This window comes from Erpetoichthys calabaricus, chromosome 14 (assembly GCF_900747795.2).
Source record: "Erpetoichthys calabaricus chromosome 14, fErpCal1.3, whole genome shotgun sequence".
Classification (NCBI taxonomy): Eukaryota; Metazoa; Chordata; class Cladistia; order Polypteriformes; family Polypteridae; genus Erpetoichthys; species Erpetoichthys calabaricus.
Genome location: NC_041407.2, coordinates 31,719,702 through 31,738,594, shown reverse-complemented (window position 1 = coordinate 31,738,594; position 18,893 = coordinate 31,719,702). Strand labels below are relative to the sequence as shown.

At 38.6% G+C, this 18,893-nt stretch overlaps 1 protein-coding gene across 3 annotated transcripts in view; it reads left to right on the top strand.

Annotated features, from left to right (window-relative positions):
- unc13d (unc-13 homolog D (C. elegans)) overlaps nucleotides 1–18,893 on the top strand; it is a 407,222-nt gene that overhangs the window by 239,694 nt on the left and 148,635 nt on the right. For all 3 annotated transcript variants that reach the window (XM_051936229.1, XM_051936228.1, XM_051936230.1), the window contains one exon: nucleotides 17,627–17,717. In XM_051936229.1, the coding sequence (XP_051792189.1) occupies nucleotides 17,627–17,717 (91 nt within the window). The remainder of the gene's footprint in view (nucleotides 1–17,626; nucleotides 17,718–18,893) is intronic.

The following is an 18,893-nucleotide window of genomic DNA, read 5'->3' as shown; positions in this document are numbered from 1 at the left end:
TGAGGCCCTGCTGGAACTCGGGGCACCATCATGCTGTCCGGAGGGCTCCTCCTAGCGGCCTGGGGGTGGCGACCAGAGTCTGTAGCCGGTCGTCCATCACAATATATATATATATATGTATATATATATATATGTATATGTATATATATATATATATATATATGTATATATGTATATATATATGTATATATGTATGTATATATATGTGTGTGTATGTATATATATATATATATATATATATATATATATATATATATATATATATATATATATTGTGATGGATTGCTGGCTTCATATTCCGGCCCTCACCCCCAGGCCGCCAGAAGGAGCTCTCCCGACAGCATGGACGGGCCCCGAATTCCAGCAGGGCCTCATGGACTATGTAGTTTTTATACACAGCCCTACTGGATACCCTGGGGACCACTGGGAGTCGCTGTCGGGAGGCCCGTGGACTCATATATGCCCTATAACCCGGAAGTGCGTCATAATCCCGAGACAGGAAGAAACGACGTGCTTCCGGGGTGAAGATAAGGACTGTTTACCCTGACCCGGAAGGAATAAGGACTTGTGGACTGTTGGGCAGGAGCACCACCGGGTCAGGGAGTATAAAGGACTCTGGGAAAGTCCAGTACACTGAGCTGAGCTGTGACGTAGGAGGGCAAAGTGTCTGGGAGTGGAGGATTGTTATTGAGTATTGGTTTTGTAGTTATATGAGTAGTGTGGAGTGGAGGGTGCTTTGTGCACGTAATTATTGTAAAATAAAGAAGTCTTGTGCTTTTACCTGGTGTTTGGAGTGGTACCTGAGGGTTCAAGAGGTGGATCGATACCTCAACTGCTACAATATATATATGTATATGTGTATAGTGTATATATATACAGTCATATATAAGTTTGGGAACCCCTCTCAGCCTGCATAATAATTTACTTTCAACAAAAAAGATAGCAGTGGTACGTCTTTCATTTCCTAGGAACATCTGAGTACTGGGGTGTTTTCCGAACAAAGATTTTTAGTGAAGCAGTATTTAGTTGTATGAAATTAAATCAAATGTGAAAAACTGGCTGTGCAAAAATTTGGGTACCCTTGTAGTTTTGCTGATTTGAATGCATGTAACTGCTCAATACTGATTACTTGCAACACCAAATTGGTTGGATTAGCTCGTTAAGCCTTGAACTTCATAGACAGGTGTGTCCAGTCATGAGATATAAAGGTATTTAAGGTGGTCAATTGCAAGTTGTGCTTCCCTTTGACTCTCCTCTAAAGACTGACAGCATGGGATCCTCAAAGCAACTCTCAAAGGATCTGAAAACAAAGATTGTTCAGTATCATGGTTTAGGGGAAGGCTACAAAAAGCTATCTCAGAGGTTAAACTGTCAGTTTCAACTGTAAGGAATGTAATCAGGAAATGGAAGGCCACAGGCACAGTTGCTGTTAAACCCAGGTCTGGCAGGCCAAGAAAAATACAGGAGCGGCACATGCGCAGGATTGTGAGAATGGTTACAGACAACCCACAGATCACCACCAAAGACCTGCAAGAACATCTTGCTGCAGATGGTGTATCTGTACATCTTTCTACAATTCAGCACAATTTGCACAAAGAACATCTGTATGGCAAGGTGATGAGAAAGAAACCCTGTCTGCACTCACGCCACAAACAGAGTCGCTTGTTGTATGTAAATGCTTATTTAGACAAGCCAGATTCATTCTGGAACAAAGTGCTTTGGACTGATGAGACAAAAATTGAGTTATTTGGTCAGAACAAAAAGCACTTTGCATGGTGGAAGAAGAACACCTGCTGCCTACTGTCAAATTTGGTGGAGGTTCCATCATGCTGTGGGGCTATGTGGCCAGTTCAGGGACTGGGGCCCTTGTTAAAGTCAAGGGTTAGAAGAATTCAACCCAATATCAACAAATTCTTCAGGATAATGTTCAAGCATTAGTCACAAAGTTGAAGTTACGCAGGGGTTGGATATTCTAACAAGACAATGACCCAAAGCACAGTTCGAAATCTACAAAGGCATTCATGCAGAGGGAGAAGTACAATGTTCTGGAATGGCTGTCACAGTCCCCTGACTTGAATATCATCAAAAATCTATGAGATGATTTGAAGCAGGCTGTCCATGCTCGGCAGCCATCAAATTTAACTGAACTGGAGAGATTTTGTATGGAAGAATGGTCAAAAATACCTCCATCCAGAATCCAGACACTCATCAAAGGCTATAGGAGGCGACTAGAAGCTGTTATATTTGCAAAAGGAGGCTCAACTAAGTATTGATGTAATATCTCTGTTGGGGTGCCCAGATTTATGCACCTGTCTAATTATGTTATGATGCATATTGCATATTTTCTGTTAATCCAATAAACTTAATGTCACTGCTGAAAGGCTACTGTTTCTATGAGGCATGTCATATATTAAAAGGAAATTGCTACTTTGAAAGCTCAGCCAATGATAAACAAAAATCCAAAGAATTAAGAGGGGTTTCCAAACTTTTTCATATGACTGTAAATATATATGCGATTAAAGTTAAGGAGATCACAGAGTTGCTTTTATATCGACTCCTCCAGCTAGTCCCATCCTCCTTAGATAGGTTTCAACCACCTGAGGAGCATGTCTCTCTCAGGTCAGGACCCAGGGGCACTACACTGTTATTTCCACAGGGCACCAGTTGAAAAACACTTCTGTAGAGTATAATTATCAATGATGTCAATGATAGTGATGAGGATAGTATTTATGGAGTTTCAGCAGATGTTTTAATATATACCACTGTCTTCTCAGAGGTGTGTGTGGAAAAAGAGATAGGATAGCCAGCGATCGTTCTTACCTTTGATGATCCTAGAAAGCCCAACACCTAGAGCGGGGCAGATCTAGCCATGAGGTCATGGAGCTGGGAAAGGGCATCAGTGTTGGCATGGAGGTAGCCTTGTCAGTGCTGTACCACAGATTTGTAAGGCTGAAGCCTCAAGAACTTCAGGAGGCCCAAGGTATAGACTTCCTGTGTGAACACAACCACTGAAGAGGGACATAATCACTCACAAGGGTGAATTCTCATCCTAGCAGGTAACACCAGAGTTGGGAGACAGGCAATTTAATCACAGATGTCTCTCATTCAATTCCTGCATACCTCCTATCCCAGTCCAGCAGTTTCCAGCTTACATACATCACATGGTGTTCTGCACATACTGATGACAGCACCAAGGCCAGTATCCAAGGCATTTGTCTAGAGTAGAAAAAGTAAAGAGAAGTAGGAGAAATCAACACTTGGGTATGGACATAAGGGCCACCTTGAAGTCACAGAATACGTCTTCAGTTTTAGAAGTCCTTGTTACCATATTGGGCGGCACGGTGGCGCAGTGGTAGCGCTGCTGCCTCGCAGTTAGGAGACCCAGGTTCGCTTCCCGGGTCCACCCTGCGTGGAGTTTGCATGTTCTCCCCGTGTCTGCGTGGGTTTCCTCCGGGCGCTCTGGTTTCCTCCCACAGTCCAAAGACATGCAGGTTAGGTGGATTGGTGATTCTGAATTGGCCCTAGTGTGTGCTTGGTGTGTGGGTGTGTTTGTGTGTGTCCTGCGGTGGGTTGGCACCCTGCCCGGGATTGGTTCCCTGCCTTGTGCCCTGTGTTGGCTGGGATTGGCGCCAGCAGACCCCCGTGACCCTGTGTTCGGATTCAGCGGGTTGGAAAATGGATGGATGGATGGATGTTACCATATTGGATGCCCTTTTCTTTGTGAGTTCTGTCAAAAGCACTGCCCTTTCAGAAAACCGGGGTATGAACCTCTGGTAGTACCCCCAATTCCTAAAAAGGCTTCGAACTGCCTTTTGGTTTGAGACCGGGGCATGTCACAAATGGCTGCAACCTTTGACCACTGTGGCTAGACCTGACCTCCTTCCACCGTGTAGTCTAAATATTTTGCTTCAGTCAACCAAAAGTAGTGCTTGTTGGAGTTGACCTTCAGACCGGTATCACAGATGATGCGGATAGTGGTCGTGACATGGTGCAGGTGGTGCTGGAAAAGATGCCAATGTCATCTAAGTAGGCAGCACTATAGGCAGTGTGAGGTCAGAGCAGTCTGTCCACCAAACATTGGAAAATTGCAGGAGCCCCCGTCTAGCCCAAAGGGCCCAATGGGCACTAGTGATGCTAAATGCAGTCTTCTACTTTGCCTCTGCTGTTAGATGGATTTGCCAATACACTGTAGTCTTTTGTCATGTCAAAGGTGTGCAAGTACCGAGCATTACCTAGGCTCTCGAGGAGTTTGTCCAGCCTCAGCATGGGGTAGGAGTTGAAATGGGGGACCTGACTCGGCTCGAGGAAATCATTACAGAATTGTCAGTTCCCATTTGATGATATTGTGCTGTTTTAGGAAGGTGCAGCCTGGGATAGGGTCCACTGCCAATAAATGTTATGCCATTCTGGAGATCTCTTTCTGTCGGGTTGTAAGAGTTTTAACCAAACTTCAGCTGTTAGGCATCTGTAAAAAGTATTGTTTTCTTCATCAATGCACCAGGGCTTGATTCACATGATACATACGTTCTCTTGGACAATTTTTGGGTTGGTAGATCACATAATTGACCAGCCCCTTTTGCTCATGGATTTTATATGGCCCCTGTCAATGAATCAATAACTTGGACTGTGAAGCAGAGACAAAAATCATAACCTTGTCCCCCAGGCAGAATTCACAAAGATGGAAACCCTGGTTGTACACTTGCACCTTCACCTGCTGCACCTTTTTGAGATGTTCCGTGACCAGAGGTCAAAGCTTTGCAAAACAATTGTGTAAACCAACAATGTATCCAATAATATTCCAGGAGGAGGGTTTTGCTTCTTCCTTCCTGCGTGCCCAGATTTGATTGAGCAAACTCTAGAGTTGTTTTCCGTAAAGGAGTTCAAATGGCAAGAAACCGGTCGAGTTTTGTGGGACTTCCCAGAAGGCAAACAAGATGAGGGGTAGGAGCTAGTCCCAGTCTATGGATGGTAAACAGACGTTTTGATGTGCATGACGTGGAGTAACTTGGCAACCTCTCTGAAGGTGTCATAAATGAAGGGCATCCCCTGGTCCATTAGGAATTCTTTGGTGATGCCTATCCTCACAAAGATCACTACTAGTTCCTAGGCAATTGTTTTTGAGTTAGCCACCCATAGGGGTATGGTCTCTGGGTACCAGGTTTCTTAATTCATAAGGAAAAGAATACATCTGTGGCCCTTTGCTGAGGGTTCAAGTGGGTGGACAATGTCTATGCCGACCCACTCGAAGAGGATGTCAATGATTGGCAGTTGTACCAGCCCTGCACAGTTACACCGGGAATTTGGGTCAACTGACATTATGGACAGGACCTGCAATAGCGGCACACCTCTTCATGCATGACTGGCCAATAGAAGCATGCAGTGATCCATTATAGGTCCCTAAGTGGACCCCCAGTGTGTGGGCATGAGCCAGTTCACAAATCTTACATTGCTAGGGATGTGGAACTAGGAGTTGGCACTGAATCTCACCCCGTACTTTAGCAGCCCTATATAGCCGATTGTTATTCAACACAAAGTTTGGCAGCAGCAGCATTGACTTGCCTGGGGGATGCCTGCTGACTCAGGGGACAGCATTCCTTGCAAAACTTAAGACTCAATTGTTTAAAATAAACAAAAAAATGAATGTGACACTTCAAAACAGAGCCTTTTGCAGACATGAGATTGTGAGCAACCACAAAATGAAATGATCAGTAAGAGAGTTTGGTTTTTCCACAACAAAATGTAGACATAATCACTTAAAGACGTCAAATGCAAATAATTAAAAAAACACAGATGCTGGACAATAAATTAGATGTGCAGCACCAGATCTAATTTGATACTTATCAGCACTGAGCTGGAGCAGGTGATCGTTGAATAAGGATATAATTTTTAAAATACAGCAATACAGCAGACATGCCTGGCTAGAAACAGCAGAGAAACATATATTGATGTTTTGAACCTTATTCTCTTCTTCTTTTTGCTGTTTGGGGTCACCACAGCAGATTATCTGCTTCCATATCTTCCCGTCCTCTGCATCTTTCTTTGTCACACCCATCACCTGCATGTCCTCTCTCACCACACCCATAAACCTCCTTTTAGGCCTTCCTCGTCTCCTCTTGCCTAGCAGCTCCATTCTTAGCATCCTTCTCCCAATATACCCAGTATCTTTCCTCTGCACATGTCCAACCCTACGCAATCTTGCCTCTCTGGCTTTGTCATCAAACCGGCCAACCTGCACTGACCCTTTAATGTATTCATTCCTATTCCTGTCCATCCTCTCCACACCCAATGCAAATCTTAACATCTTTAACTCTGCCACCTCCAGCTCTGTCTTCTGTCTTTTTGTCAGTGTCTCATATAACTCATATAACATAGCTGGTCTCATTAACATCTTGTAGACCTTTCACTCTTGCTGGTACCCGTCTCTTACAAATCACTCCTGACACTTTTCTTCACCCACTCCACCCTGCCTGCACTCTCTTCTTTGCCACTATTCCACACTCCCCATTATTCTGTACTGTTGATCTCAAATATTTAAACTCATCCAACTTTGGCAGCTTTACTCCCTGCATCCTCAACATCCCTCTGACCTCCCTCTCATTCATACACATGTATTCTGTCTTGGTCCTACTAACCTTCATTCCTTTCCTCTCTAGAGTATATCTCCAATTCACCATGGTCTCCTCAACTTGCTCCCTACTCTCATTGCATTGTCATCCACAAACATCATAAGCCACATGGACTCCTGTCTAATCTCCTCTCTCACCCTGTCCATCACCATTGCAAATAAGAATGGATTCAGAGCAAATCCCCAATGTAATCCCACCTCCACCTCAAATGCATCCGTCACTCCTGCCGCAGACCTCACATTTCCTTTGTACGTATCCTATATCACTCTTACATACTTCTCTGCCACTCCCTCATACAATACTACAACTCCTCTCTAGGCCCCATGTCATATGCTTTCTCTAGGTCCACAAAGACACAATGCAGCTCTTTTTGGCCTTCTCCATCAACACCCTCAGAGCAAACATCACCTCTGTACAGTAGTTCTCTTTCCCGGCATGAAACCATGCTGCTGCTCACTAATCATCACCTCCCTTCATATCATAGCTTCCACTACTCTTTCCCATAACTTCATACTATGACTGATCAATTTTATTCCTCTATAATTACTTCAGTTCTGCACGTCACCCTTATTCTTAAAAACTGGTACACTTCTCCTTCACTCCTCAGATACCCTATCACTTTCTAAGATTACTTTAAAAAAATCAATTTAAAAACTCCACTGTCGTCTCTCCTAAACACCTCCATGCTTCCACAGGTATGTCATTTGGACCAGCAGACTTCCCATTCTTCATTCTCTTCATAGCTGTCTTGATTTCCTCCTTGCTAATCCGTTGCACTATCACAACATCATCCAACCTTCTCTTTCTCTCATTCTCTTTATTCATCAACCTCTCAAAGTACTTTTTTCATCTGCTCACTCTCCTCGTTTGTGAGTATGTTTCCATCATTGGCCTTTATCACCCTTACCTGCTCCTCATCTTTCCCAGCTCGGCCCCTCTGTGTAGCCAATCTGTAAAGGTCCAACCTCTGAACAACTCATCATATGGGTTATCTTTAGCCTTCGCCACCTCTCTCTTCACCTTATCCCTTATCTCCTTGTGCTCCTGCCTACCTTCTGCATCTCTCTCACTATCCCACCTCTTCTTCATCAGCCTCTTCCTCTGTATATTCTCCTGTATTTCCCTATTCCAACTCCAGGTTTCTTTGTCCTCCTTCTGTCCAGATGTCAAACTAAGCACCCTGCTAGCTGTCTCCCTTACCACTTCTGCTGTAGCTGCCCAGGTATCTGGTAACTCTTCACTGCCACCTAGTGACTGTCTTACCTCCTCCATAAACTCCACCTTACAGTCTTCCTTTTTTAACTTCCATCATTTGTTCCTTGACTCTGACTTCACTCTCCTCCCCTTTTTGATCTCCATAGTTATCTTACAGACCACCATCATCTGTTGCCTAACTTTGCTTTCCCCTGCTACCACTTTACAGTCTCCAGTCTCTTACATCCCCTCCTGCATGTGATATAATCCACCTGTGTGCATCTTCCTCCACTCTTGTACATCACCCTGTGTTCTTCCTTCTTCTTAAAATACACATTCATCACGGCCATGTCCATCCTTTTCACAAAATCCCACTGCCATGTGACCTACTTCATTCCTCTCCTTGACACCATCCCATCCCATCCTACCCATCACCTCCTCCTCATCCTCTCTGTTCCCTTCACTAACATGTCCACTGAAATCCACTCTAATCACCATTCTCTTTCCCTTGGGTACACTTTCCACTACTTCAGCCAACTCACTCCAGAAATCTTCTTATCCATCTCACACCCAACTTGCAGAGAATATGCACTAATAACATTCATCATCACACCTTCAATTTCCAGCTTCATAATCAACAATTTTTCTGAAGAAACAAAACTATAAATTATACATCTTACAGATGCTGACTGGTGGAATGCATAATGCTGCAAAGAAGAGCTTTAGTAATGCGGGTAATGACACCTCTCTCACCATATTACTCATTTCTCATAAATATCCCTCCTTTGCCTCTTATCATTAATTTGTAAAGATATATCAAAAGTAAATGTGCATCTTGTTTTATGTGTATAACAAAATTAAACATCTGACTGACAATAAAAGTTGCTGTTATGACTAATGATTGTGGGTTTAGGGTTTTGAATTATTATAATATTAAATTAATCAAGTGGAATTTGTTCTTACTTTGATTGTTAATGGTGAGGGGGTACACAGTAAATGTGTTTGTGACTGGGATTGTGCACATGTAACTGGAATGTTGGGAATGGTACACACGGAAGAGAACTATTATTTTTATTTAAGGAAATATTTTATTATTACACTGTGCTGTGAATAAGACGACTTTGTACTGATTGCCTATCTGCACCTTGAAGAATGTATTCACAAGAGAGGGATGTTGCTGGTAAAGTCAGATGCTTTTTTTTAAAGCATGTCCAAAAATGTTTATCACGCTGCTCTTTGTTGCTGCAGCACTCAAGTGGATATTTAATGTTGACCTCCGTAGGAATTGCCGAGTTCTGTTTTCACCACAAAGGCATCTACAGTGGCTGCTGGTGATGTCTATGACGCTGTTTCTGGTTGAATAACAGTTGTAATTATTATGTTAGCACCCTTTTCAGTGGTTGGATTTATAGTGATTAAGTGGCAATGAATAGAAGATGAATTATTATAAATATATGAGCTGCCTTCTTTATTTATTTATTAGTGATCACATTTTTGATGGTGATTTTAAGTGGGAATGATTCCAGAGCAGATCTCTTATGCGACCCTTCCACAGTATTTCTCAAAATTATTTTGTCAATTAAAGGGATACAAATATCACTCCTGGTTGTTTTTTTAATTTAGGTGACTCTTTAATCCTACTTGAACCCATGTTTGCACTATGCACAGAATATGAAAAGCAACTGCTTTAATCAGTTGAGCCACAGGACGGCACATTCAGTGTTTGTGACAAATTTCACTGTGACAGCGTGTTTTCGTTGTACTGAACTCTTTAACTCCACAAAACATTATAAAGTTTTTAATAGTTGAAATATGTAATTACTTGATGGAATAATAATGTCTGTTAATCTGAGGATTTCATCTTTCTCAAATGTGCTTGCCTATATAATGGCAAAGTAGAGTGTTAAACCTTTATTTTCTGTCTACTCCGGTTTTAAATAATTCAAAAGAAAGAAAAATTTGAGGACAAATAACAATATTCATTTTCAGTTTATGATTTTTTTTGTAACCTATAACATTAGGGCTGTGGAACCTTAACCACGGTCGATTAAATGTTTTTATTATTAGCCCTTAAGAAAGATGAGGACTAATAATATGAATAATAGGAGCAATAATAATGATACAATGTAAAATAGGCAGGACTCGTGTTTCTCATATAGTACATTCCACCAGTCATCGTTAGTTACATCTGTTTAGAAATCTGGAAGCCACAGATGCACCACTTCCAATCCGTGGCAGGGAAACAAAAAAATTAAAGTTTAATGGATGTCATTGAACTTGATTATGAGTTTAGTGACATTAATGCAAATGGCCAGGAGATTTCACTAAAGAGGTGAGTGACAAATTCTTTGAAGCTACAACACGATTTCTGGCTCAATTACTTCAAATGTTTCAGCGCTTTGTGAGGCTTCACTCCACCCATCAGTGCCTAATTCTATATACCTTGCTCTGTTAAACACAAGTCCTCACCTCTTTTCTTTCCCCAAATTCAAATGAGCTTCTTTTACAACATAAACCTCATCCACAAACCCAGGTGATTTAACCACAGTAGGCAACTCAGAAGGCATGGAATTTAGGCAGGCCTCAATTGAGGCAACTGTTCAATTCAAGCATAAAACAAGTTAGTGTATAAAGCAGTACATTCCAGTAAGCTGTAACACAAGGTGCATTGAATAGACATGCTATTTTACAGTTTCAGGAACACTGTTTCTAGTCTCATCCTGGCCATAAACACAACAGCCAAACTCTTGTGTAAAACCTTGTACAGCCACTTTATAAGTGTGGGATAACTTATAAAGATGTCTGAGTTAGTAAATAAGTTGACTGAAGTGGAAGAATAAGGAATTCTTACCATATTGATGAACTCCGCAACAAACCCCATTTTACAAGTAATAATAATAATAATATATTTTATTTATATATCGCTTTCCTATTTTCTCCAGTTCATGCTAGAGAAAGGCCCAATTTTTCAAACTGAATACTTTCTCCACATCAAGTAAGAGTAGAGCAGCAGGCCAAGTGGTGGTGCAGTATCAATATTATTCAAAAGGCTGTAAGTATTTTCTGAAGCAGGGTGGGCAGACATTTTTTGTGGTCAGCTGAATTGTCAATAACAACTCATACAGTTGACTGTATATAAAATTTAGGTGTGACTATGAACCCAGGTAATCTAGCAGATGTGTTAATGAAAAATATCAACTTTAAAAATTGTTGCTCCATGAAACAGTTTAATTATAAGACTTTTTTTTATTAAAACTATTAGGTGGAATGCTCAAACACCAATAAGAGACTGATTTTAAAGTAAAGTAATTTGCTATGACATTATCATAAACATGAAATTGCTTGCTTCTGCCCAAACTGTTAATATCAAGTGAGAAGCTAATTGTCACACCAATTAGCTCATTACAAAGTTTTTTATCTCTTAGTACACTTTATACTTATTTTTGTAATTTTAATTTGTGTATAGACCTGCTCACACCTTTATGTACACCCAGTTAATGATATCATGCACACAACATGTTTGCAAAGCCTTGGAAACAAATCCTGAGTAATGTACATTCTATAGATATCAAGCAAAGAAACTTTGGTAAATGTGTTTTAAATTCAGAATTGCACTGGAGTTCAGTTACTTTCAGCTGGAAGATGTCCACATTAACAGCAAAAGCAGATGAAAAAATTGCAGAATCTTTCTCACTGCACCTAAAGTCCTGAAGGAGAAATTCAAATTCATGTTGATAATGATAAAGTTCTCATGTCTGCCTGAACAGTTATCCTTAAAATTGGGAAAATGCACAGGTTTTCCTTGTTGTAGTTGACTCCGATTATTGTGAAGTTTGAAGAACAGAGGAAAAGATAAATTAACAATGTTGTACCAAAGCTGAGATGAGCTTACCTTGAAAGCCATTAGGAATTTTCCTCTTTTGACTCAACGATGAAGCATCTGAAAAATACAAAAACTGCCTGAAGGAACAGTTGAAATGCCACTACCATCAAAAGTGCATTTTGCTCGTGTCTCAACAAAAACATGATTAATATATAGAAATAATCCATTTTGGTCAATCCACTACCAGAAAACTATTGTCATTGTAACTTCCTTCTATCACATTTGTAAATGGCATTCTTTTTACTGATTTGAGCACAGACCTGAAATCACACCCGAAATTCCTTTGTAAATGAAATCCAAACTGTCATTTGCCCCCCCACACACGCATTTGTTAGAAACATACATGTAAGACAAGGGCAAGCAAGCGGCTGAAACATATGCACTTCAAAGTTATATATTGTCCCTATTCATTTGGCAAAAGCTTGGTTTATTTTATAATTTTTTGGATGGCATTACATGGCAACTTATCACGCTTACATCAGTCAATTGTGGCATCATCTTGCTAAGAACACCTAATGAGGGCTGGAACAGTAGATATTTTTATGAGAAGCCTGTGACTTGTTCGTACCTGTTCGGTAGGCCATAGTTTGTCCACCCTGATCAAAAGTATGACATGATCTCAAAAACCCTGCTCGGCGTGTATTAATTTATGAAAGACTGATTACAGATATTAATTAAGCATTTTTGTCAGCACCTTGACCTCTGATTACATGAGTAAATGAGAACATTAACTTGAGTAGTTGAAGGCAGTGCTTTCTTTATTTGAGAAGAAGTGTGATCATGGCTGAATTCATTAAAGAGTTCATTCTAGTAAAACAGATAGCACAAATTAACATTTGAAACAACTGAACAGAAGGCTTACTCCAGAGAACCAAAAAAAGCTTTGGAGGGAAGCCTTCAAAACTCATAAGAACATAAGAAATTTGACCTTCACATTACAATTCCTACAACTGTGTCATTTGTATTACCATGGACTCACAACAGAAGCCATTTAAGTGTTCAGATTTATACTGTGGTAACTACCAGAGGCCAGCGGCGAACCCATAATTTCTGGATTACAAAGGCATTGAGAAGCATATTGTTTTCAGCCTGAGCTAATAGAGCACCCAGTCATTGCTGAGCAGATACTAATTTTGAACACTGCAAGCATAGCGCTGACTGGTGACATTAGCTGAGCTCTCTCTCTTTTAGCTCTGCTTACAGCTCCAAGTATATTATTGTGGGATGAGTGGAACTATGTTACTTTTTTGTAAGTTCCACAATCCCATGAAAATACAATGATATTAGCAAATAAGTTGCATCTCAGATGCCTAAGAGCTAGCAATGTTTATTATCCTTGTTCTGTGAATCTCAAAGTCTATAAACTGGAGAAAAAGGGAGTTTAATTCTATTCTGGTCCAAGCAATAAATAATTCAAAACAACACTAGTAAGCATAAAGCTCTTTATCAACAAAATTTTGCCATCTGTATGGAAAAAAATAAGCAAGACTTGCATAGATGGTCAACCCTTCATCTCACTTTAGCTGGAAGAATTAACATTGTTAAGATTTTTATTTCAAAACATTCCAATATACATCAATAGATCTGTTTTTTAAGAAATTAGATTCAACCATAACCTCATTTATTTGGAGTTCAAAACAACCACGTATCCAAATGGTGACCCTACAAAGACCTTAGGCAGAAGGCAGCATGGCTCTACCTAACTTTCAATTTTATTACTGGGCAGCAAATATACAACATATAAAAACCTGGACATGGACACAAATAGAGGAACATACACAGGCTTGGCCCGTAATAGAAATAAAATCCTGCAGTACTTCCTTATATTCCTAGCTTTGCACCCCAATAAATACAAGTTATCGCCAATATATTAACAACCCAAGTGTGCTTCACTCACTCAGAATATGGAACCAATGTAGGAAGTATTTTAAGATAGAGAAGCTTTTATCTGTGGCACCTCTACATGAGAACCACCTTTTTCCACCCTCTCAAACGTATGCAGTTTTTAATGTCTGGAAAACATTCGGGATTAAATCACTTAGAGATCTGTACATAGACAACATCTTTGCATCCTATGAACAATTACACAATTATCCAGCAACACATTTCTTTCAGTATCTTCAAATTAGAAACTTTGTTAAACAGAACCTGCCCAATTTTTCTCACCTCCCTCTATGCTGGAAAAAATACTCATCAGTCTTGAGGACACAGAAAGCATCTCTGCAATATATAAAACCATTTTACTATCCCTCTCTTTCAAAGATCCAAGAGGACAGTGGAAACGGGATCTCTCACTCAACATCTCAGAAAAGGAGTGGAAGCAATGCACAGAATTCACTCGAGTTCCATATGTGCAAAGCATAGAATCTTTCAAATCAAAATTATATATCGATCACATCTCTCTCGTTTAAAATTGTCCAAAATGTTTCCATGGCAAGATCCAACCTATGAACGCTGCAATCAAGTTCCAGCCTCACTAGGCCACATGTTTTGGGTCTGCACCAAATTAACATCATTCTGGACCAAAATCTTTAAATGCCTTTCAGACAGCCTTGGGGTCACAATCTCTCTTAATCCACTAACAGCTGTGTTTGGGGTACTTCCAGATGGGCTTAAAGTGGAGAAGGACAAGCAAATTGTAATCGCCTTTACTACACTATTGGCACGGAGACTTATCTTGGTCAACTGGAAGGATCCTAACTCTCCCCTTTTAAGTCAGTGGGTAACTGATGTTACATACTATTTGAAATTGGAAAAAATCAAATTCTCACTTAGAGGATCTGTACAAAACATTTTCAAAACCTAGCAAGATCTAATCAATTACATTTTAGAATAAGCATTTAAATTGAGGAAGCAGGTTCTCTCCCTTCTTTTACTCCATTTATCTTTATTCATTTATTAATTTATCTATTTACTTATTTTTACTAGCTTAAATTTTAGCTCTGCAGGCCTAGCTCTCTTTCTCAGGGATGGGGGTTAATTTGTTTCAAACCTTTTTTTTGAAAAACTTGAGTTATTTGTATGGAATGTTATTTGATTTTAATAAAATCAATAAAATAAAAAAAATGCAATTCTTCTGCAAAATATTGTAATAACATTTCTTCTTTCAGTTGTGGGAATAAGCTTCTATATGTCCATACACTACACAGCTGCAATGTTATTTTTTTAAATCTAAGAGGACTAGCATGGCTACGTGAAGTATATTCAGAATAAAGTGGCCAAACAATGCATGTAAAGTATAAATGATGCCAACTGAAAGCACACTGCAGGGAATGGCAACTTATATCACTTGAAGAGAAAACACTTTTGCAGCCACAGTGTATTAAATAACTGTGGCACAGCTTTGTGTTTTGTTCTGATTAGGAAGTGTCTGAATAGTGAACATTTTTTAATTCCCCTTGTTTCCTGTTTCCATCATCACATTTAAACATTTACTATTTCAGCTCAACTTCTATTTGTTGTGCTGAAATTACTTCCTGTGTCTGGAGAAAGCCAACTAAGAAAGGAGAAAATTAACATTCACCTCAAACCATAAATATTACTTTGATTGTATGAACTATTAGTTGTAATTTAATAGACAGGACAAAGCCAGCTAATGTATTATGATATCAGTGACACCGTAAGGTAATAAGTTCTGGCTATTAAATTAAGCCTTCACAGTGTTATTTATTGTGTTGTCATATGTTTTTTATAGAATTTTATCACTGGTTGTAGTTTTGTTTTGAATGCACAAGATGACTTTTAAAGAATCACAATTTACTGATTGTAATTAGCTATTATACTGAGTGCTTACTACAAAGGATTAATGTTCCTCTGTTATTCCAAAACAGTTAAGTTTAAAATAGTTTTGGTGGGAGTTGAGCTGCTGTCTGTTCAGTAAGACCTTGTTAATTGTCATGCAAACATAAAGTAGGAGTAACTTATCTGAAAACATACTTTGTGGTCAGTAATTGGAAAATCTTTAGCCATTACTCTGTGTTATCCAAAGAGAAGTCAAGCAAAATAACACCTTTCATTGGCTAACTGAACAGATTATAATATGCAAGCTTTCGAGGCAGCTCAGGCCCCTTCTTCATGCAAGCTGTAAACTAATGTTCCCTGTGTTTATAAAGACAGTAGGACAAAGACAGCTTTGGAAAACCTTTATGTGGGTCATCTTCAAAGTAAAAAATGACCAGACCTCTCCAGCCTAAGATTCATTTAGCAGGAGAAGAGAACAATGTATAGTCAAGATCTTTTGATACAATAACTGTCCAACTATGTTATCCAAAGATATACAGTGGCTTTAACGTTTGTGCCAATGCTGTTTAGCAGCAGACATCTCTTATGTTAATCAGCTTCACATTGCTGAAACAACAGTTGTCAGACAGCATAGTAAGTGGGTTACTTATGGTACCGACAACTTGTCTTCTGCTATAGTTAGTTTCTTTTGAGATGTTTGTATATGGAAATCATCCTGCTATGGAAGACCATCTCTGTTTTACATAGTGAAGAAACAACCATTTTTTCTAGTGAAATACTTCACACAGAATAGACTTTGTGTGATATTTGGAGAGATCTTCTTCTGGAGAAAGAGGGGCCTTTATCAGCCTAATCTGAAATTCTACACAGTATCATAATAGGCAGGTATGCAATTTGGAAGGAGGTGCAACTAGCAATTATTTGATTACGACAATATGATTAGATTCATTTTTGGATCGATCAGTCAATTACATTGAGTAATCGCTGCAGACCTAGTCTAGAAGATTCTATATAACTATTCCATCATAACATATTTATCCTGTTCAGCCAAATAAATGGTTTGATCTGGAATGTATTGTCCAAATGAAAGAGAGATGCTTAACTGGTGATATACTACCCCATGAACAGGATGTACCACACATCTTGAGGAGGGTTTACATATACAATAATTTAGGAATGTCCGAGAAATTATTTGAGCATGGCTGAAGAATGGTTGAGATATGACCTGAGCAAAGGCCAAGATTTAGATACAGCTGCAGTACTGAGAGATGTTATCATACTTAGTCAACATTGTAGTCAACCGTCCTAAATTTATAAAATTAGGTTTTCATAAAAAAGAAAATATTTAATGGACTAGAGTAAAGTATACATTATTGCAAACATATATTAAGCCGTTATAACATGTAGGAAAGCTGGAAAACATTTAAATGATGCTATTCGCCTATGAAGTTGGCTTAAGTAAAACATTATATCTATTTTATATTTGTAAAAGTGACTTGTTACAAAATACCTATTAAGATCTGACATTGTACTTTCATACGAATGAACAAGAAATGTAGCTAAAAATGTTTTCAATATCCCTGCGAACGGGGAGAACATTGTTTTTTGAACCAGCCGAAAAAATGATGAAGGGATGCAAAAGAATGTAGAATACATACAGTATCAGCAATGATACACTTTCATATTTTATAGGCATAACTACTTTGGAAATACTCTTTTTCTACCAAAGTCACAAATTTATTAATACTGGTGTCAGAGTGTGTTGCATTTCCAGGATATCCAGCACACACATAGGGCACACCAGCCCTGATTGAATTTGCGAGTGTATATTTTACTGTTGATGTGTTGTAAGGTGTTTTCTTTGTCCTGCACCAACTTTTCCTGTTCATTGCTTAACCACTGGGCAACAGACTTCCACCATTGGGTTGCGAATTGCTGTTGTTTGTAATGGTAGTAGGTCGCATCTCCAACAATTGCACTGAGCCATCTCCAGCTCTGATGATTATACTCGAAGTCACTTGGAAAAAATATATGTCACAACCCATTTTTCTCATATAAGTGCATTCACTGGATTACAGTAAACATGGATACAAAAGTGATTTTATATGTATTTTTTATTTTATGAATACTTATGTTGCTTATAATAAAATCATTTGCTGATAGCATAATTTTGTTCTTACAGAATACTCTCACAGATGTGCAAAATGAAGGCATTTAAAGAACTGAATCCTAAAAGCTTCAGTTTTCAAGAAGAGATCACCAAAGCTATTCAGGTACATTAGCAATTCTTTTTTTTAACAAATGTATAATATAATTATTTCTACCAAGAGATTTATTTTTCTTAAGAATAGTGCTATTTCATTTTTCTCTCATCTCTTTCAGCTAATTACATTTTAACTAATGTTTATAGATCTTACTTTTTATTTAGCTTTGTTTTAAAAAGTAACACTAATGTATTGGTCTTGGAATAATCAGTAACACCACAATATGATATTATTAATCATACTTACGTTACAATAAAATATTGTTTTTTTTATTTATTAGATATTATGATCCAGTTTAGCATTTTAACATTCCCCTTTTTACTTGTCTAAAGTTAAAGCTGAAATCAAAGCCCAATGACAAAATATGTGGTAATCTATTAGAACTAGTAAGAAATACCAATGACTCTTTGCACCATGCTTAAATCTTTTAACAGTAAAACCTGATTTCAAGTTTCTGAGCAGTAATGTTAAACATTCTGCCGTTAGCTCTGGGTTAGGTTTTCTGAGATGTGTGGTTATATTTTAGGAGGGCTATTGACAATTAATGAGATTAGGATATTTCATCTACATACATGTGTTTTTATATGTATATGCTCATTTCACAATAAATTACTTATTAAATTTTCATGTTAAAAAAATTTGATTTTCAAATACTAATGAAAGTTCAATGTTTATAACCATGGGGGAAAAGGAAAGAATTCAAACTTTTATTTTGTGCATATTGCAGGGACAAACTTTGCTCAATTATATTGTAAATAAAGTATGAGCACTTCATTTAAGTGAAGCTAGGGATTTTGACCAAGGATTTTTCTTTCTGCACAAGACAGGAATAAGGAAGCCCACAGTACACACTGGATGGGAAACATTATTTTAAGGAAAATTAAATGTGTTTTAAATTAAACATATTTCTGCCTGGTAGTCATTTTTGCAAATTCAGAATCTCTGCTTTTTGACTCTGATATAGAGCTGTAATTCGAAGCCATTTTAAATTAAGTTTGAATGAAACTGTACTGGGCTGCCTTTATAAAGGCAATGTGCTTTTATAATGCTTCACTGTGACTATGACACTTTTCTTTTTATAAGTAATTCTTGTGTGTATTTGTCTATTATAACATTTGTTTTTTTATTAAACCTCTGTAAAAAGGGAAATTTCCCCTGTCGGAAAAATAAAATGATATCTATCTG